We start from the raw sequence: 22,304 nt of genomic DNA, 5'->3' as shown, positions 1-22,304 counted from the left end.
AGTTTTTTTTTTACTGCATATTGTAAGTTTACTGCATATTTTAAGTTTTACCTGTTTTTTCAACTGGAAAGTTTTCTTTTAAAACTGTGGAATGTTGGGAATTCCCTGGTGGTCCAGTGGGTAGGACTCAGCACTTTCACTCTGGTGGCTTGGGTTCAATCCCTGGTCTGGGAACTAAGGTCCCGAAAGCCAAGTAGTAAGGTCAGAAATAAATAAATAAAACTGTGGAATGTCTTCCCTAGGTAATTTCTGAAGAAGAAATTTGGGGTTTATAGTCCAAAGCCTGCTGTAGCTGAAGAACTATTTATTTGTTCAAAGTTTCTCTAGGCAGCGCTTTACTACTTGTCTTATTATTGATTCCTTGGTCTTAAATCATTCTTCTCCAGGGCTGCTGCTTTACTTTTATAGGTTTAAATTTGGTGCATGAGTACAGACTGGTGAATTTTATTTGAACATGACAAACAACTTATGACAGCTTTCATTCTGAGTACCATAGAGTCTCACCATAGTGTTCATAGGACATAGAGCACATAGTGACGCTTATGCCAAAGTCTCAATAAATATATTGTCCAGAAAATTTTACTGGTTGCAAGTGTCATAAAACTAACTTAAACTACCCTAGGGGGAAAAAATAGCTCATGTAACCGAAAAGGTCAAAAGCTGCAGCTTCAGGCCCAGGTGCCCAAGCAATGGTCAGGAATCTGACTCTGCTCTGCCAGCTTCCCAGTCTCTGGCAGACTCTTGCCACGTCACCTGCAGGAAGGTGGCCACCATCAGCACCAGCACGCTCTAGACTGGCAGCTCCAGAGGAGGAGCCAGCATCTTCTTCGGCATGGCTTGGATCTTGACTAGAGCCCAGCCTTGAGGAGGATGTGGCCTTACTGTACCTGGGGTTGAGGAGCTGGCTGGCGGTAGAGGGAATGACCAGAGAGCACGGTCCTCTTCAGAACGAAACCTCCTGCTAGTCAAGCTTTGTCATCTCCAACCTGACCTCATAGGATTTCATCTACACCATGCTCTTACAGGTCCTGTGGGGACCTGCTGATGGGATGAGAAGTCCTGAGACCACCACGTGTTTCATATCAAAGGCGACTTCCCATGGCCAGTGAAGTGGAGGGCAGGGGGCTTCAGATGGTCTCAGGCACAGGGTCCTCAGCAAAAACTCAAACAGGAGGACTCTTGAGGACTGTGTCATCCCCCGATGTCTATGGACAACCTTGGTGGGTGGGGTGGAGACAGGAGCGCAGGTGGAATGCTTAGCACCCTGGAGAGACAGGACCCACACTCAGCCAGGAATCTGGGGATCAGCGTGGCTGCCTCCTGGCTCCCCTGGCAGAGCACACCCTGGTTTACCAAACTTGAACCACACTGCTGCTTCTCTTCTCTTTACTCATCGATGGTCATTCACTCTTGCATTCAGTCTCTCAACTGGGCAAGACCGAACTGAAGGAGGTCAAGTCTAGGGGCAGTGAAAGCTGTTTGCAAACACCCAGCTGTTTTCTGGTTAGATTGTTTCCAATTTTATGAACCAACCAGAAAGCTAATTAGAACTTGAAAGAAAGAACTGTAAGATTGAAGATTTACCAAAAAAAAAATGGAAAAATTAGATGGATCAGGTCTCTTTTAACCCCAAAATCCAAATAAATGACTTTTCTGAACAGCTCAAAGGGACCTAATTCTTTTCGTTTTTTGGCTGCACTGAGTCTTCATTGCTGCACACAGGCTTTCTCTAGTTGCGGCGAGCAGGGACTCCCCTTTGTTGCAGTGCTTGGCCTTCTCATTGCGGTGGGTTCTCTTGTTGCAGAGCACGGGCTCAGTAGTTGTGGCCCACAGGCTCAGTTTCCCGGAAGCATGGGGATCTTCCTGGATCAGGGATCAAACCCATGTCCCCTGTACTGGCAGGCAGATTCTCAACCACTGGACCCCCCCCCCCCCAGGGAAGTGCTGGGACCTCTTTTAAGTGCTAAAACCTAAAAGTAATGTACAACTTGGTGGTTCTGTGTTCTGAATGTATCATCTTGATTTTTCACATTGAAGATCCTGAACATAATTTACCTTTTTCTTGGGGACATAGAATTACTACCCCACTTTGAGTTATGGTGACATCCTGGGAGCTGTTGAGGTAAAAAGCCATTTGTTGTTGTTGTTGTTCAGTTGCCCAGTCATGTCCAGCTTTTTTTGACCCCATGGGCTGCAGCACACCAGGCCTCCCTGTCCCTCACCATCTCCCAGAGTTTGCCCAAGTTCATGTTCCTTGCATTGGTGATGCCATCCAGCCATCTCAGCCTCTGACACACTCTTCTCCTCTGCCCTCAATCTTTCCCAGCATCAGGGACTTTTCCAATGAGTTGCATCAGATGACCAAAATACTGGAGCTTCAGCTTCTGCATCAGAAAAAAAGCCATTTGCCCAGCACCAAATAGCCCCTCCCCGAGCTTCTGAGAGCTAGTAATTGTGTTCTGCAGTCTCTGTCCTGTCTTTTGAGATCCATGGCCCCTCCATGCTGTGGTCAGTAGGCCTCCTCCCCCTGCCCTTTCACCCCCACCCCCAGGCCTTCCAGACTGTGGGAATTAAGCTCAACACCTACATGTGCTAGATTCTTCTGTAAGGAAGATGGTCTCTTCTCCCTGCTTCATGTGTTGACTCACTCACATATCTATATCAGTGTGGACTCGGTGTATTTTACACTCTGGGTCATAATCCCTTCTTTTCTATTTCTGTTTTGCCTGCAGTAGGTCTCCACTGCAGCCTGAGGGTTTCTCCTGTTGCTGTGCATGGACTTAGTTGCCCCATAGCATGTGGGATCTTAGTTTCCCAACCAGGCATTGAACCTGTGTCCTCTGCATTGGAAGGCGGATTCTTAACCACTGAACCAGCAGGAATGTCCCTCATTATCTGTTTTGTTGCTCAAATTCTTCCAGCTTCGGCCTCTGGGAGCTCTTTCAGGCTGGTTGCCGTGCCCTTAAGCATCTCCCCATACCTATGCTCTGGGCACTGCTTTACTCTCTGCTATTAGGAGATTCTCCAGGCTTAGCAGGTATCCCCCCTCCCCTGTCCCAGCCCCAGAATCAAAGACCTTTTTACTTACACTACTTTTGCCAACTGTTCAGGTCAGTCAGCAGTGAACACCTATCGTAAGTACCAGGCACTCTGCTGAGTGCCTGGCACAGACAGCGACTGGCTAGTAAATGTTTAACAGCCAGCTCTCTGGAAAATGTAGATGATGTACACGAATAGCATAAGGTTTAATGACGTCAGGAGTGTCAAGAATGTGAACACCTTCTTTCCAAATAATGAGAAATACAGTACTCTTTCCTGTAAATTCCACACAGCCAGCTGAGTCTCACAGAATGCTTTTATTGACTCCCGTTGAATTCTTGTATCCATAGCCAATTCTTGTTGTGACGGATGAATAAGAGAGTTCCCAACCTGAGCACTTGTGGATATTTGGGGGTATTTTGGATATATTTGCATTTATGAGTAATACAAGTGAAAAAGAAAGACGTTGGAACTTTGCACATTCATCAGTGACATGACTTTTTTTTTTTTTTTCTGCATCAGATGGTAGTTTTTAAGTACTAGAGGAATGTTCCCTCAATTTTTTGTGCTACTTATAATGGGTGAGGCACAACATGCTCTTTTGTCATCTGCACTGTTAAGGTTTTCCCCCATTACCTTCTTAAGTCTAAGAAATCAGCAAAACAAACAAAAAAATCAAGCTCTGGTGGCTCAGAGGGTAAAGCATCTGCCCACAATGCGGGAGACCTGCGTTCGATCCCTGGGTCCGATCCCTGGGGCGGGAAGATCCCCTGGAGAAGGAAAAGGCAACTCACTCCAGTACTCTTGCCTGGAAAATCCCATGGACAGAGAACCCTGGTAGGCTGCAGTCCATGGGGTCACAAAGAGTCGGACACGACCAAATGACTTCACTTCACTTCACATGTAAACCACTATTATTAAACCTATTCATAAAAGTTTTGGGTTTCCCAGGTGATGCTCAGTTCAGTTCAGCTCATTTCAGTTCAGTTCAGTCGCTCAGTCGTGTCCTACTCTTTGCAACCCCATGAACCGCAGCATGCCAGGCCTCCCTGTCCATCGCCAACTCCCGGAGTCCACCCAAACTCATGTCCATTGAGTCAGTGATGCCATCCAACCATCTTATCCTCTGTCTTTCCTTTCTCCTCCTGCCCTCATTCTTTCCCAGCATCAGGGTCTTTTCCAATGAGTCAGCTCTCGCATCAGGTGGCCAAAGTATTGGAGTTTCAGCTTCAACATCAGTCCTTCCAATGAACACCCAGGACTGATCTCCTTTAGGATGAACTGGAGTGGTAAATAACCCTCCTGCCAATGCAGGAGACATAAGTGATATGAGTTCGATCACTGGGTTGGGATGATCCCCTGGAGGAGGGCATGGCAACCCACTCCAGTGTTCTTGCCTGGAAAATCCCATGGACAGAGGAGCCAGACAGGCTACAGTCACAGGATTGCAGAGTTGGATATGACTGAGTGTCTGAGCACATACACATAGGTTACTTACCACAATTTTGAAAATAGGAAACAACTTCTCTCTCTCCCCGACTGGGCTCCACTCCTTCATGCTGGCTGCACTCATAAGTCCAACCAGGGCACTCCAGACCCTGGTGTCCAGCCAAGTTTTCTTGGATCTCCTTGGCTCTGATTGGATCACTTGCCCCACCAGTGCACCAATCAGTGCACCAAGGAGTGTGATTGGCTAATGGCTGAGCCCCACCCACAGCAATGGACTGAGATTGGGAGAGAGATTCCTGAAATGTCCAAAGAGCCGCGTGGGTTCTGGCCTGTTCTCACTTGAGGAGTGAGATGTGACCACTCCCTTTAGCACCCTGGCAGTCAGTGGGCAGGGAGGCACAGCTACCTGAGCAACCCAGCATGAAAGGAAGTTCTTCCACCACTACCTGTGGTCTCTAGATTTGTTTTCTAGCTAGCAGAGGATAAAACACACTTGAATTTACCCCTTCCCACCTTCAGCCCATTCATTCTCTAAAACTTTATTAAATCAATGGGAAAAAATGATAGGAATGATTGAGGTGAGACAGCCCCAGAGAAGAGGAAGGGAGAGGATGGATGGAGAAGTCAGCACAGGCAGGAGCAGGGCATCTCAGCTTCTGAAAGGAGAGAAAAGAAGAGAGCTTAGGTAGAGACAGAGGTGTCCACAGTGGAGAGAAATTTTAATCTACATGTAAGGTAGCGGAGTTCTGGAACACCACCAAGTCCATTCCTGAAACAGGTGTCAGTAGGGCCTAGAGGCTGGCTGTTAGTTGCTCAGTCTTGTCCAGCTCTGTGACCCCATGGACTGTAACTTGCCACCCTCCTCTGTCCGTGCAATTCTCCAGGCAAGTGGGTAGTCATTCCCTTCTCCAGGGTATCTTCCCGACCCAGTGATGGAGCCTGAATCTTCCACACTGCAGACAGTCTTACCTTCTGAGCCACCAAGGAAGCCCAGGGCCAGTGTCATTATAAATGCTGGAGCAGGGACTTCCCGGTGGTCCAGTGCTTAAGAGTTCACCTTGCAATGCAGGAGACTGGGGTTTGATCCCTGGTCAGGGAACTAAGGTTCCACATGCTGCGGGGCACTAAGCCTGAGTGCCACACCTGGAGAGCCCACGCGCCACAACTAGAGGGGCCGCTTGCAACAACAACAAAAGATCCGGCATGACACAACTAAGGCGCGATGCAACCCCCAAAGAGTGCTGGGCCAGGCGTCCCCAGACAATTGGAGTTTAATTTCCTCGAACACTGCTCTCACTGACTCCAAAAAAAGCCTTTGGAGGAATTCACCGGATTCTTGACTTGGCTGGGAAAAGCTGTAGCTAAAAGACTGGTTTGGGAGCCCAAGTAAGTGGAGAAACTTCCTCTTGAACACGGTCCAGCTGGAGTTCTAGGAAGTTCTGTCTGCCAGTGCTCCTATTTCGGAAGCCTTCTGTCCTGTTTCTCATTATGTGTCCCTGTCTGGGGAAAGAGACACGTGACCCCACACAGGCAGCGAACCTTTAAACTTAGCTTCTTACTTGAAAAGTGTGTTGCTTTTTCTTCCAGGAGTCTAGGGGGAGGTATGGGGATGGCTGATAAGAAAGGAGAGAGAAACCAAGAGGGAAAGAGCTCATCAGACCCCAATCCGACCACCCCCTCCACCATCACCTGAGCTTGATCAGTTCCTTAACCCAGCAGTCCCCCAACCTTTTGGTCACCAGGGACCAGTTCCATAGAAGACAATGTTACCATGGACCCAGGTGGCAGGGGGGTGGGCTGGGGGATGGTTTTGGGATGACTGAAGTGCGTTACATTTATTGTGCACTTTATTTCTATTATTATTACATCAGCCCCACCTCAGATCATCAGGCATTAGATCCCGGAGGCTGGGGACCCCTGCCTTAACCCCTCCCAGCCTCATTTGTAATCCGGGCATAAAGAGATCTCCTCCCCCTATTGTGAGGAAGATGAGTAAAGTACAATAAGTGGTAGCACTCATGACGTCATGTCTTAACCACTAGGCAAGGGGAGAAACCGCCATGGCAGCATCAAGCCATGACAAAGCCAGGTGTCAGCACCTCTCTCAGCATTTGCTTCTCCCAGTTTAGATAGATCTTGATGTGCTCTCTGTTGAAAGTAGCTACAAACATCTTCTGCTGGGGTCCCTCAATAGATATTTATGGAGTATCTGCCAAGAATAGGGTGGGTGTTGAGGATCACAAGTTAATGAGCCAGCTCTTGGCTTTGGGGGACGGATGTAGTAGGAATGCCAGAAAGACACACAGTGTGGATGGAAAGAAGGCAGGCCATGGGGTCCTGGAGAGCTGGGCTTGAATCTCGGAGATTTGTCAATTCATTCTTTCAACCGGTACTTTTTAAAACAATATTTATTAATGGTGACACTGGGTCTTCATTGCTGTCTGCGGGCTTTCTCTAGTTATGGTGTGGGGGGCTACTCTCTAGTTGCCTTGTGTGGGCTTATCGCAGTGGCTGCTCTTGTTGCGGGGAATGGACTCTAGACACACAGGCTTCATTAGTTGTGGTTTGAGAGCTCTAGAGCATGGGCTCAGTAGTTGTGGAGCACGGGCTTAGTTGCCCTGCAGCATGTGGGATCTTCCCAGACCAGGGATTGAACCTGTGGACCCTGCATTGGCAAGCAGATTCTTAGCAGCTGGGCCACTAGGGAAGTCCTCAACCGATATTTGAGGGCCTATTTTGTACGCACCAAGGGTTTATTCTAGGTGCTGAGGATACAGTGTTGAGCAAGATGGACAAAACGCTCTTATGTCTTAGAGATGGCATTCTACCAGCTCAGCCACTCACTACCAAATCTATGATCTTGGGAAGGTCACTAAGTCTTACTCAGCCTCAGGCTCATCACAGAGTGTTAGGTGTATTAAATGAGGTAATGGATGCAAATCTCTTGGTAGGGTGCTTGGCATGAAGGCTGCACCCAACAAATGGTGGTGCAGTGATGTGCCATGTGACCCATGTGGGGATCACCATCCCAGATTTGGGGAGAGTCTGGGAAGGCTTCCTGGAGGAAGTGACTTATATGATGAAACCTAGGACAGTAATCACGTCGCTGGGACAGAAGGGTGGAGACCACCCCAGCTGCTTGTAACCTCCCCTGACCCTCTTGTCTGCCCCTGCAGGTCTCCTTCCCATGGGCGATGGGCCCAGCACCCTGGCCCCGGCCACAGCCATCTCAGGCCACACAGCAGCCGAACCAGTCACTCTCGCCACCGCAGGTCCCCTTCCACCCGGGCGTCCGGCCGGTACCAGTGCAGAGGAGCTGGTCCCAGGGCTTCCCCAGGCCCACCGTGGTCCCGCCTGCCTCTCACAAGCGGCCCATGAGTGCCAGCGGGAAGATGTTCTCCTTTATGGTGGACGGCACTGCCCACGGGGTTCCCATCATCAAACAAGGTACTCAGGGGCGCTTCCATGGAGGCTTCGGGGATGGGCTCATGGACAGGAGGATGGGGCTCAGTTTTGCTTATTTTCTCCAATTCTAAAGTGGAGCGTTATCTATTGTGAAAAAACAACTGGGATAAACAGAAAACAGTGAAAGATCTCATCCTTACCATCCGGACTGCCCCCTGTTGACTTTTTGGTACAAATCCCTTCAGATTTTGTGCCCATCCACACATATCAGTCAGTACCTCTGCAATGAATGTGTGTGTGTGTGTGTGTGTGTGTGTGTGTGTGTACATATACATGAATATATATGAATGTGTATCAGAATCTATATTTGTATACTTTGACAGAAATATGAGTAACTGAAATCCCTCCTGCCTTCGGAGGTTTTAAATATTTTATTACCATTTTGCAAGTTAGAGGAGACAGAGGCTTATGGAGAAAATTACTTCTCTAGAGGTGATACATTCAATCTAATCTCACCTGATGCTTTTCGGTGAAATTTAAGGCTGGTTATCTCGAGGACTGTCACTCACAGCCTGGTCACTTTGGGGGCAGAAAGCCATCAGGGATTCGTTTCCCCCTCCTCCGCCCCAGAAGGCTTCATGGCATTTGGGGAGGAGACTTCCTGTCTGTCACCGTCCACTCGGCCTCATCAGCCTCGCTGGCAGAGTCGCTAGGTCAACTTAGTCCCTGGCATGATTCCCAGATTTCTTCTGTGGCCGCTGTCAAGAAGGTCCCATTCTCTGTCCCCTGGGTCCCACCCCAGACCCCTCTGAGTCCCCAGATCTCTCACTGGCTCCACACCCTCCCTTGGTCTCCCTCAGGACCACTCACCTAGTCACCTCGCTCAGCCATTCAAGTAATAGTTATTAGGCTACTCTGAGGTAGTGAGTTATCTCAATTGATTGTTCACAGTCGGTTACAGGTCAGTTCAGTTCAGCTGCTCAGTTGTGTCCAACTCTTTGTGACCCCATGGACTGCAGCACACCAGGCCATCACCAACTCCCAGAGCTTGCTCAGACTCACGTGCATCAAGTCGGTGATGCCATCCAACCATCTCATCCTCTGTTGTCCCTTTCTCCTCCTGCCTTCAATCTTTCCCAGCATCAGGGTCTTTTCCAATGAGTCGGTTCTTCACATCAGGTGGCCATAAGTAACTGAAGTTTCAGCTTCAGCATCTGTCCTTCCAATGTATATTCAAGACTGATTTCCTTTAGGATTGACTGGTTTGTTCTCCTTGCTGTGCAAGGGACTCTCAAGAGTCTTCTCCAACACCACAGTTCAAAAGCATCAGTTCTTTAGCACTCAGCTTTCTTTATAGTCCAACTCTCACATCCATACATGACTGCTGGAAAAAAACATAGCTTTGACTATATGCACTTTTGCCGGCAAAGTAATGTCTCTACTTTTTAATATGCTGTCTAGGTTGGTCATAGCTTTTCTTCAAAGGAGAAAGCGTATTTTAATTTCATGGCTGAAGTCACCATCTGCAGTGATTTTGGAGCCCAAGACAATAATGTCTTTCAATGTTTCCATTGTTTCCCGAATGGAAACATTAGGACCAGATGCCATGATCTTAGTTTTTTGAATGTTGAGTTTTAAGCCAACCTTTTCACTCTCCTCTTTCACTTTCATCAAGAGGCTGTTTAGTTCTTCTTCACTTTCTGCCGTAAGGGTGGTGTCATCTGCGTATTTGAGGTTATTGATGTTTCTCTTGGCAATCTTGATTCCAGGTGGTGCTTCATCAAGCCCGGTATTTCACATGATGTATTCTGCATATAGGGCTTCCCTTGTGGCTCAGCTTGTAAAGAATCTGCCTGCAAAGTGGGAGATTCCCTGGTTGGGAAGATCCTGGTTGCGAGCTATACAAAAAAGATCTTCACAACCCAGATAATCACGATGGTGTGATCGCTCACCTAGAGCCAGACATTCTGGAATGCAAAGCCAAGTGGGCCTCAGGAAGCATCACTACAAACAAAGCTAGTGGAGGTGTTGGAATTCCAGTTGAGCTATTTCAAATCCTAAAAGATGATGCTGTGAAAGTGCGGCACTCAACATGCCAGCAAATTTGGAAAACTCAGCAGTGGCCACAGGATTGGAAAAAGTCAGTTTTCATTCCAACCCCAAAGAAAGGCAATGCCAAAGAATGCTCGAACTACCACACAATTGCACTCATCTCACACATTAGCAAAGTAATGCTCAAAATTCTCCAAGCCAGGCTTCAACAGTACATGAACCAAGAACTTCCAGATGTTCAAGCTGGATTTAGAAAAGGCAGAGGAATCAGAGATCAAATTTTCAACATCGTTTTATCATCGAAAAAGCAAAAGAGTTCCAGAAACACTTCTGCTTTATTGACTATGCCAAAGCCTTTGACTGTGTGGATCACGACAAACTGTGGAAAATTCTTCAAGAGATGGAAATACCAGACCACCTGACCTGCTTCCTGAGAAATCTGAATGCAGGCCAAGAAGCAACAGAACTGGTCATGGAACAACAGACTGGTTCCAAATAGGAAAAGGAGTACATCAGGGTTGTATATTGTCACCATGCTTATTTAACTTATATGCAGAGTACATCATGAGAAACGCTGGACTGGAGGAAGCAAAAGTTGGAATCAAGATTGCCAGGAGAAATATTAATAACCTCAGATATGCAGATGGCACCATCCTTATGGCAGAAAGCAAAGAAGAACTAAAGAACCTCTTGATGAAAATAAAAGAAGAGAGTGAAAAAGTTGGCTTAAAACTCAACATTCAGAAAATGAAGATCATGGCATCTGGCCCCATCACTTCATGGCAAATAAATGGCAAAACAATGGAACAATGGAACAATGGAAACAAGAAACAGTGACAAACTATTTTTTGGGGCTCCAGAATCACTGCTGATGGTGACTGCAGCCATGAAATTAAAAGACGCTTGCTCCTTGGAAGAAAAGTTATGACCAACCTAGACAGCATATTCAAAAGCAGAGATGTTACTTTGCCAACAAAGGTCCATCTAGTCAAAGGTATAGTTTTTCCAGTAGTCATGTATGGATATGAGAGTTGGACCATAAAGAAAGTTGAGCGCCGAAGAATTGATGCTTTTGAACTATGTTGTTGAAGACTCTTGAGAGTCCCTTGGACAGCAAGGAGATCCAACCAGTCCATCCTAAAGGAAATCAATCCTGAATATACATTGGAAGGACTGATGCTGAAGCTGAAACTCCAATACTTTGGCCACCTGATGCAAAGAACTAACTCATTTGAAAAGATCCTGATGCTAGAAAAGATTGAAGGTGGGGAAAGAGGATGACAGAGGATGAGATGGTTGGATGGCATCATTGACTCAATGAACATGTGTTTGACTAAACTCTAGGAGTTGGTGCTGGACAGGGAGGCCTGGCATGCTGAAGTCCATGGGGTCGCAAAGAGTCAGACATGACTGAGAGACTAAACTGAACTGGGAAGATCCCCTGGAGAAGAGAAAAGCTACCCACTCCAGTACTCTGGCCTAGAGAATTCCATGGACTGTATAGTCTATGGGGTCACAAAGAGTCAGACACAACTGAGCAACTTTCACTTTCACTCTGAATATAAGTTAAATAACCAGGGTGACAATATACAGCCTTGATGTACTCCTTTCCCAATTTAGAACCTGTCCATTGTTCCATGTCCGTTTCTAACTGCTACTTCTTGACCTGCATACAGATTTCTCAGGAGGCAGGTCAGGTGGTCTGGTATTCCCATCTCTTTCAGAATTTTTTACAGTTTATTGTGATCCACACAGTCAAAGGCTTTGGCATAGTCAATAAAGCAGAAGTAGATGTGTTTCTGGAACTCTTTTGCTTTTTCGATGATAAATGATGTTGAAAATTTGATCTCTGGTTCCTCTGCCTTTTCTAAATCCAGCTTGAACATCAGGAAGTTCTTGGTTCATGTACTGTTGAAGTCTGGCTTGGAGAATTTTGAGCATTACTTTGCTAGTGTGTGAGATGAGTACAATTGTGTGGTAGTTCGAGCATTCTTTGGCATTGCCTTTCTTTGGGGTTGGAATGAAAACTGACTTTTTCCAATCCTGTGGCCACTGCTGAGTTTTCCAAATTTGCTGGCATGTTGAGTGCCGCACTTTCACAGCATCATCTTTTAGGATTTGAAATAGCTCAACTGGAATTCCATCACCTCCACTAGCTTTGTTTGTAGTGATGCTTCCTAAGGCCCACTTGACATCACTTTCCAGGATGTCTGGCCCTAGTCCAGTGATCACACTATCATGGTTATCTGGGTGATAAAGATCTTTTTTGTATAGTTTTTCTGTATGTTCTTGCCACCTCTTCTTAATGTCTTCTGCTTCTGTTAGATCCATACCATTTCTGTCCTTTACTGTGCCCATCTTTGCATGAAATGTTCCAGAACTCAAATAATAGTTATTATTCTGAAACATACAAACTAAGAAGCATATGAGACCTGTCTCTACAGTTTACATCATCATCCTCTAAGGAATGCTCACTTATCTACCACCCAAGTTAAGAAATTATTCAGGCAGTTCTCCCTAACATTTTAATGGGAAAATTTTCAAACATACAGCAAAGTAAAAAGAATTTTAAAGAGAACAGCTCCCCTCCTAATTCTACTATTAACATATTTCTGTATTCTTTGTTACATTTCTGTCTATCCATCCTTCTATTCATTTATTGCGTGCTCAGTCACTAAGTTGTGTCTGACACTTTGCGTCTCCATGGACAGTAGCCCACCAGGCTCCTCTGTCCTTGGGATTTCCCAGGCAAGAATACTGGAGTGGGTTGCCATTTCCTTCTCCAGGGTATCTTCCCATCCCAGGGTTTGAACTTGGATCTTCTACATTGCCAGCAGATTCTTTACCACTGAACCACCAGGGAAGCCTTATTCATTCATTAATCCATCTTATTTTCTGATGCATTTCAAAATAAATTGCACACATCTGTAGTCCTCCTCCTAAATATTTTAGCATATATACCATTAACTAGAATTCAGTGTTTTTTGTCTCTTTCATGTGAGATTAACATGCAATGTGTCCATTGTTTCCCCATCTATTTGCTGTGAAGTGATGGAACCAGATCTTCGTTTTTTGAACGTTGAGTTTTAAGCCAACTTTTTCACTCTGCTCTTTCACCTTCATCAAGTGTCTCTTTAGTTCCTCTTTGCTTTCTGCCATTAGGGTGGTGTCATCTGCATATCTGAGGTTATTGATATTTCTCCCGGCAATCTTGATTCCAGCTTGTGCTTCATCCAGCCCTGCATTTCGCATGATGTACTCTGCATATAAGTTAAAAAAGCAGGTTGACAATGGGCAAAACCCATGCTCACAGGTTTTTTTTGACACAAGCCCTTCCACCTTGGGCTTCTGCCAACACTGCCCAAGCTTCTTAGAAGCCCAGTGCCTAGACCAAACATCTCTGGGACACTGCCCTGAGTCTGTGTTCTTAACACAGGATTTTTATAGTCACTTCAGTTTCTTCTTTAGATTGTGTTTTCTTGAGAGTGCCCTTGAGTTGATCTTTGCCCAGAGTCTGTTTCTTACATGTCATTTGCCACCTGCACAGGCAGGGAACTTTCAAGCCCAGAGCATTGAGTCCTGATTGAATAGCCCTTTCTTTAACTGTCTCTACCCGTCACATGGACTTCCCAGGTGGCACTAGTGGTAAAGAAACCGTCTGCCAATGCAAGTAGTGCAAGAGACACCGGTTCAATCCCTGGGTCAGGAAAATCCATTGGAGTAGGAATGCAACCCCCTCCAGTATTTCTTGCCTGGAAAATCCCATGGACAGAGGAGCCTGGAGAGCTACACTCCATGGGGCCGCAAAGAGGCATGACTGACCAAGCACCCCTTCACATTTCACTGTAAATAAGTAGTAAGAAGTAACCAGGTGCTCCTTCCACAACTCTTGCCTGCAGCTCTCTTTAGCTTGGTCAGTCAGCTCATCAGGAACATTTTCTCTTCCCACATGATGACAGGCAGTGTGCTATTAAAACTTCTGCCACCACCTAACAAGGATCCCTTTACCCCAGTAACATTTTCCTCCCTTTCCTGGAAACGTCCCCTCACTGCCTCCTCAAAGGCCTTTGAGCTCCTACTAACAAACCTTCTAACAGGCCTTCTCTAAGACTCTCAGCAAAAGTCCTCCAGCTTCTGGCCACTGTTCTGCCCCAAACCACTCCACCATTCAGGGGTTTTGTTAAATTTCACACCAATCCTGCTGCCAAAAGTCGGTATTCGCTACTCATTGCAGCTGACACGTTACTCCAGGGTGTGAGGGTCTAAAACAACAGTAAGGAGTGTCCCTGATGGCTCAGTGGTGAAGAATCGTCCCGCTAAAGGAGGAGACACAGTTCTATCCGTGGTATGGAAAGATCCCTCATGCCACAGAACAACTAAGCTCGTGCATCCCAACTACTGAGCCTGTGCTCTAGAGCCCACAAGCCGAAACCACTGAAGCCCCAAAGCCCTAGAGCCTGTGCTCTGCAACAGGAGAAGCCACTGCAGTGAGAAGCCCACACTAAGCAGTAAGCCCCACTCCCTGCAACTAGAGAAAGCCCGAGCACAGCAGTCAAGACCCAGCACAGCCAAATAAATGTATTTAAAATAAAAACAACAGTAAGCATGAAACTCCAGTACTTGGGCCACCTCATGCGAAGAGCTGACTCATTAGAAAAGACCCTGATGCTGGGAGGGATTGGGGACAGGAGGAGAAGGGGACAACAGAGGATGAGATGGCTGGACAGCATCACCAACTTGATGCACGTGAGTTTGAGTGAACTCCGGAAGTTGGTGATGGACAGGGAGGCCTGGCGTGCTGCAGTTCATGGGGTCGCAGTCGGACATGACTGAGCAACTGAACTGAACTGAAGCATTTATTATCTCACAGTTTCTCTGAGTCAGGAATTGGGGACTGGCTGAGCTGGGTGACTTGGGCTTGGGGTTTCTCATGAGGTTGCTATCATGGTCTCAGCTAGGGCTGTGATCATCAGGAGGCCCTCCTGGGGCTGAAGGGCCCATCTCTGTGATGGTTCCCTCCGCGGCTTTTAGTAGGAGGCCTCAGTTCTTCACCAGGTGGACCTGTCCATAGGCTGCTGAGTGTCCTTGTGACACAGCTGCTGACTCCTCCAGACAAGTGGTCTTGGACAGTAAGGCAGAAGCCACAATGTCTTTTATGACCTAGTCTCAGGCCAACATAGGTCTGTAGAGTCCAAGTTATGGTTTGTACACCTTGACTATGTACAGATGTGAGAGTTGGACCATAAAGAAGGCTGAACGCCAAAGAATTGATGCTTTTGAACTGTGGTGCTGGAGAAGACTCTTGAGAGTCCCTTGGACTGCAAGGAGATCATACCAGTCAATCCTAAAGGAAATCAACCCTGAATATTCATTGGAAGGACTGATGTTGGAAAGGACTGAGAACAAGAGGAGAAGGGGGCGACAGAGGATGAGATGGTTGGTTGGCATCATTGATTCAATGAACATGAGTTTGAACAAACTCCAGGAGATAGTGATGGACAGGGAAGCCTGGCATGCTGCAGTCTATGGGGTCACAAAGAGTCAGACAAAACTGATCAACTAAACAACTGTAATCAGTGGATTTTGCCATCAGTTTTTCCAATGCCATGTTGAAAATGGGGCTTCTCTAAGGGATGTACACTCCCCTGGAGAAGTGAAGGATGAATCCTATGACTTAGAGGCCTTCACATCTTCCTGGGGCTCTATTCCCTCAGCCTCCCAGCCATATCTCATCTGTTTCCATACATTCACCCTGACTTCCCTGACACTCCATCCTCTGAGAAGGGCTTTCAACTTCCTGTGTGATGGAGAGCTCCTTCCTGTCTGGGCCTCTCTGCTCTTTGGAGCACTCTATGCTCCAGTCCTCCAGGTTGGCTCTTGATAAAAAACATCTATTTTTGAGGGCTCTGAAAAAAAAACTCGTCCCCTCTTAATGAAGCTGGGGTTTTCAACTAAAGTTGGTTTACTGTTAGACTGTTGCCTTGCTATAGATTTGAACAATCCTATTTGAAAACCCAAGGCCAAGGCCTTATTTATCGTAGGCCAGGTCAGGGTTTCTCCATCTCGGCACAGTGACATTTGGGACTGGATAACTCCTTGTTGTAGGATCTGTCCTGTTCATTTTAGAACATTTAGCAGCTCCCTGGCTCCTTCCCACTTGATGCCAGCAGCAACCCCACCCCCCGACCCTCCGACTGTGATACTCAGAAATGTCTCCAGTCTTTGCCAGAAGTCAAAACATCATTGTGCCTGGAGGCTGAATCACCCCATTCTAAGTTAATAGTCATCCTTCCTTTCCCACAAGGCAATAAAACCTCAGCTCCAAAACCACCAAATCTAATGGCAAGAGCTCATGGGAGGTGGAGAAGAATTACCGAGAACAGAAAATACATTGGGTGAATTTTTTTTAATAGCATCCAACTTATATATAACTTTTCTCCCAATAATGGGATCCTGTGAACCTAACATTGGTAACCTGCCTTTCAAAATTCAATAATACATCATAAATGTCTTCCCACTTCAGTAAATTTACTGCATAGAGGTTAGGAGAGGTTGGGCTCAGAATCCAACAAACCTGGGCTCATACCCACATACCAGCTGTGTGTCCTTGAGCAGGTGACTTGGCATCTCTGTACTGCAGCTCACTCACTTATAAAATGGAAACAGGAATGTTGTTGTTGTTGAGTCACTAAGTCGTGTCTGACTCTTTGCTACCCCATGGACGGTATCAAGCCACGCTTCTGTGTTCTTCACCAGAGATGGAAATAGTAATGCCTATCTCACCAGGTTGTCATGAAGACAGAATCAGATCCTGCCTGTTAGCGCCAAGCACAGTACCTGATGCATACTGAACACTCAATAAATGTTGAAATATTAAAAAAGTTAAATGATTAATTACCCATGATTGTCATTTAACTTTTATTTACAACTTACCATATGTAGCAACGTCTTGAAGACACAGTTAATATATGTAACTTTATTCTGTATTTTCCACGCCTGCTATAGATGTGTTATACTTTCATAATTGAAAAAAAAGTTTTTAAAGAAAGAAATGACAAAAAAATAAGACACAGTTATTGCTGCCCCTTTGTAGACTGATGATTATTGGATGAGCACCAGGACAGGCAAGCTTCCCTTGTGGCTCAGCTGGTAAAGAATCTGCCTGCGATGAGGGAGACCTGGGTTCAGTCCCTGAGTTGGGAAGAGCCCCTGGAGAAGGGAAAGGCTACCCACTCCAGTATTCTGGCCTGGAGAATGCCATGGACATATAATCCATGGATTAGCAAAGAGCCAGACACAACAGAGAGACTTTCACACACACACGCCAGGACAAGCAGTGGGTTGTTAAAATACTGAAGTAACTCCCCTGCTATTTGGCAAATAGGTCCTGCTGGAAACTTCTTAAAGTGCCCCTGTCGCTACCTCTGCCATCCCACCCAATCCCCCAGCCCTCCTGGCCCTCCCTGGGGGTTCTCCTCACTAGGATCTCCAAGGGATCAAGCAGGCAAGAGAGTCTGTTTTGAACTGAGTTAAACCGGTTTGGTCAGACGTGGCCCTTAGGTCATTTTTGATAATATTAATAGGAACAAGGGAAACAGGAAGAGCTACAAAGATAGCTCAGTCCCACTGTTGTGTACGATTCTGTGACCCCCATGGACTGTAGCCCGCCGGGCCTCTCTGTCCATAGAATTTTCCAGACAAGAATACTGAGTGGGTTGCCATTTCCTGCTCCAGTGTTGATAAATAATAGTAGCCTGTAAAGACGTTTGCATCTCACAGCCTGGGTTTAAGGAAAGCAAGTCTCAGAGCACGTTCTGCCCCCACGAAGACTTTCAGTAAACACACCTTCTGCAGCAAAGGGATCCCGTCGTTCAGCCTGTTCTATAGGTTTGATGATGTCCCCCTCCGACCATCACCTCACAGGGTCTCAGAGCATCTTGAGTTACCCCTAAAGACAGCAGCAGACGCCAGAGCTTTAAGCCGAGACTGGACACTCGCCCCATTAGGGTCAGACTCCAGGGCCTGCCCCGGGGCACAGCTTAGGCAGTCCCTTCCTCCATTGGACCCCTGGGAGCTGGTTTCTAGCATTCAGCATGCCAAGTAACAGGCCACACTGTTACCAGTAAGAACCCATTTCTGACCTTCGGGAGGCACAACTGCCTCTGGTCTATGGCCTGTCTAATGCAGTGCTGCCTGGCCACACCAGGACTGAGAACCGCAGATTCGGGATCTGACGGCCTCTAGCCTGCAAGTTAAACAACCCACATGCATATAGCACCAAGCACACTATGCTGAATATTTAGAAACTAAGGTGCATGCCTGCGACGATCCTTGATGCATGACAGGGCCCAGAAGTTGGCTGCACGTTGTAGTCAAACCTGTACCAGAAGAGGATTTTTTTTTAATAGGCTGCGTCCACTGGAGGTTCTAGGATCCACAGACATGTTTAAAAGCTTGGTAGGGTGGGAATCATTGACTCTGAAGTGCATAAATAAAAAATGCAGAAGCCAAATGAATAAATGATGGAATAAATGGCCACAAACGCACCGGTGCATGCTTCATTCATCATTCATGTTAACACCCATTAAAGTTTCACTGACTTTGAAAACAATTGGATCAGTTTCTCACTTCACAAGAAGATAAGAATGCGCAGTGACTGCCCAGAAACCAGAGTCAGTTGAAAATTTAAAATATACTGCTGGAGCCAAGTGATCTCACAAGCAGAATTATGGAAATCTTTACAAAAGTTTCTACACCAAAAAAAAAGACAAATTATTCAGTCTTGGTGTGAATTGTGTCTGATGTGATTCAGACTGAGATTCCCAAACATAATGCCACATCCCCCAAAAGTCATGTAAACAGCCCTTGTAATAATGGGATTAATAAGCAAACAATCAGGAAAGCTTATATGTTTATCAAGTGGGTTCCAGTTAATACATCGGGTAGGGCTGTACAGTGGAGCACAATGCTGTCATTAAAAAGAACCAGGGGACTTCCCTGGTGGTCCAGTGGTTAGGAACCTGCCTCCCAGTGCAGCGGATGGGGGTTTGATCCCTGATCTGGGAACTAAGCTCCCTCGTGGCGAGGGGCAGCTAAGCCTGCACACCACAACTAGAGAGCCCCGGTGCTCTGGAGCCCACCCGCCACAACTGGAGAGAAGCCCGCTCACTCACATGTAAGACCCAACACAGAAAAAGATAAATATTTTTTAAAAGAACCAAGTACAGCTACAAATGCTGATTTTTTTTTAATATTGTTAGGTGAAAAGTAAGCTGGAGAAAAATCTCTGTTATGTAAATCCATTTTTGTTTTTGTTTGTTGGCTGTGAGATCTTAGTTCCCCAGCCAGGGATTGAACCCGAGCCCTTGGCAGGGAAAGCAGAGTCCTAACCACTGGACAGCCAGGGAATTCCCCCATTTTCGTTTTTTGTTAAAGATATGACTAGGGCCTTCCCTAGTGGTCCAGTGTTAAGACTTCACCTTCCAGTACAGGGGGTACTGGTTTGATCCTTGGTAGGGGAATTAAGATCCCATATGCCTCGTGGCCAAAAAAACTGAAGCACAGAGCAGAAGCAATATTGTAATGAGTTCAATAAAGACTTAAAAAGGAAAACAGGTCAGCCTCAAAAAAAAATCTTAAATAAAATAAAAGATGGGACTGCAGTTTAAAAATAGCTGGACTTCCCTGGTGGCGCAATAGATAAGAATCTGTCTTCCAGTGCAGGGGACACAGGTTCAGTCCCTGGTCTGCGAAGATTCCACTTGCCATGGAGCCCTAAGCCCATGCGCCAGAACTGCTGATCCCACGTGCTGCAGCTGCTGAGCCTGCGCTCCCTAGAGCCCGTGCTCCGCAACAGGAGAAGCCACTGCAGTGAGCAGTACATGCACCACAGCTAGAGAGCAGCTCCCACTCACTGCAGTAGAGAAAAGCCCAACAGATAAATTTAAAAATACGCCGAGGGCCAGGTTTGGCTGTAGGGCCACAGTTTGCCCACCCATTCTCTACATCATTATTCTATTTACTCTCCAAAGAGCCCTTTATAATAGAGACTGTTAGTGTCCGTACATTATATATTCAGCTGAGGGAGATTAAACGACACGCACAGGTCCTCAGCTCTTACGCGGCATAGAAATAAGTCTGGAAAGGGCTGCATCAAAGTGCATCCGCACAGCTAACCCGGGGGAAGAGGAAGAGACGGCTCTTCCCCTTACCAACATTCCTGTTCGTGATGTCATTGCATGAGTTTCATGAATGTGAAGGTTAATCTGAAGATATCCCCTAAGATCTGGGGGACACTTACCATCTCCTCTGCATTCTCTGTTGCCCGTGTGTTAGTGTGGACCAACGCCGCGGACCTATCAGACCAACCAGTGGCTGAGGAGATTCCCGGGGCAGGATCCGCCAGAGAGATGTCTGTGGATCATGACTTGGCCCAGCAGGAGAAGGTGAGGGATCTCGGGGAGGACAGAGCTGCAGTGGCGAGAGAGACCCACGGAGGGACTGCCACTGCCTCTTGCTCTTTGTGGCTCTATAAGTGCCTTTTTTTTTTTCCTACTTCCAAGAAATCACCTCTTGCTCCCAAGACATTCAGCCAAAAGTTTGGTTACTGCTCATTTTATCCCAAATAGCATCTACCGCTGCAAGGCGATGGCACCCCACTCCAGTACTCTTGCCTGGAAAATCCCATGGACAGAGGAGCCTGGTGGGCTGTGGCCCATGGGGTCGCGAAGGGTCGGACATGACTGAGCGACTTCCCTTTTCACTTTTCACTTTCCTGCATTGGAGAAGGAAATGACAACCCACTCCAGTGTTCTTGCCTGGAGAATCCCAGGGACGGGGGAGCCTGGTGGGCTGCCGTCTATGGGGTCACACAGAGTCAGACACGACTGAAGTGACTTAGCAGCAGTAGCAGCAGCTGCAAGGTACTGAGCACCTCCTGTGTGCTGGGCCATGTCCTGTGCCCTTGACATTCCCTTGGCTTGTTAATCCTTATCATCTTCAGGATAGATTTTATCTCCTTCACTTTGCAGATGAGGAAACTGAAGCTCAGAGAGGTTAAGTAATTTGTTTAAGGTTGCCCAGGGTAAGGAGCAGTGTTAGGATTCAAACCTAGGTCTGGTTAACTTCCCAGCGGGTACTTCTAACACACACACATAGTAATCACTTCGTCAGCTTCGAGTGATGGAACAGCGATGATGGATAAATACATTTCTGGCAGGAAGAAGTGAACACTGAAGTCAGGGAGGCCCGAGCAAAGAGAGATACTCATTAAAGAATTAGGGAGGTTCAAAGAAGGAGAAGAGGTGAATTCAGACCATCCTGGGAAGGACCCAGGCTGATTTCTCCCCTCTTAGACATGACCTGAAAATTATTCTAAAAGAAGCAGTCTGCAATGTCTCGCTTTCCTCAAAGGCCAGGGCCTGGGCCTGCAGCAATTCTTGGAGTCTGTGAGGAGCAGAACCACCTGGGGTCTTTGTCAGACACGGAATCCAAACTTCAGGAGGTAGGGGGTTCCAACAAAGGTGTCCTGAGACAAAACTGTAAGAATTGTTGCAGGGAGGTGAGAAGCCAGGCTCAGATTCTGTGTTTCTTGCTCTGTAACAAGCCATCCTTAAAGCTTAGGGGCTTAAAACAGCAACTCATTATTTCCCAGACTCTCCGGATTGACCTGGAAGTTTCCTTTGCTCCTGTCCCCTGACCTCACTCACTAGACTGCAGTCAGCCCGCGACCTGGCCCAGCCAGTGGTCTCTCTGATGGCCTCCTTCCCAGGACTGGAGCCTCAGCCAGGATGCCTGGACTGGTGCCCCCCTTTCTGCTTGTGGTTTTTCATCATAGCACAGTGCTCTCAGGGTTCCCAGGGGGCTGGAACACAAGCTCACAGCCTGTAAGAACTTGCCTGGGGATCGTGCAGCCACACTTCCACTACCTTCTGTTGGTTAAAGAAGTCCCAGGGCCAGCCCAGACTTAGAGGGCAGGGAAATAGGCTAGATGGCAAAGCTGCAAAGTGTTTGTAGCCATTTTTCAACCTGTGTCCATTTTTAAATTGGAAATATAGTGCAACCACACTTATAATTTTTTCTATTTATAAGCCATTTATACCCTGACTTGCCAGGACTCCTTCAGGTGACAGTAAAGAAATTAGCTTGGTGGACGGGGAAGCATTTATTGGCTCCTTTTATTGGACTATTTAAAGGGTTCCTAGCTTCAGGTATGGCTAGATCCAGGAGCTTGAATCTTGTCATCAGAACACTTCCTACCACCAATCTCTCCCCTCTGTTCCCCTCAGAGTCTGGCTTTCTGCATAAGGCCAGTTTTGTGTGTTGAAAAAGGCAAACTCAGGCAAACAAGCCTCTAAATG

The 22,304-nt window shown here is 46.8% G+C and overlaps 1 protein-coding gene across 1 annotated transcript in view; it reads left to right on the top strand.

Moving 5' to 3' along the window:
* The window catches only part of FHAD1 (forkhead associated phosphopeptide binding domain 1), a 166,198-nt gene that overhangs the window by 38,405 nt on the left and 105,489 nt on the right, over positions 1-22,304 (top strand). Inside the window, 2 exon segments of the mRNA XM_068985763.1 lie at positions 7,665-7,935; positions 20,281-20,390. Of these exon segments, the coding sequence (XP_068841864.1) occupies positions 7,665-7,935; positions 20,281-20,390 (381 nt within the window).

The sequence above is a fragment of the Capricornis sumatraensis genome, chromosome 14, assembly GCF_032405125.1.
Source record: "Capricornis sumatraensis isolate serow.1 chromosome 14, serow.2, whole genome shotgun sequence".
Lineage (NCBI taxonomy): Eukaryota > Metazoa > Chordata > Mammalia > Artiodactyla > Bovidae > Capricornis > Capricornis sumatraensis.
This window is presented reverse-complemented; position numbering and strand designations above follow the sequence as displayed.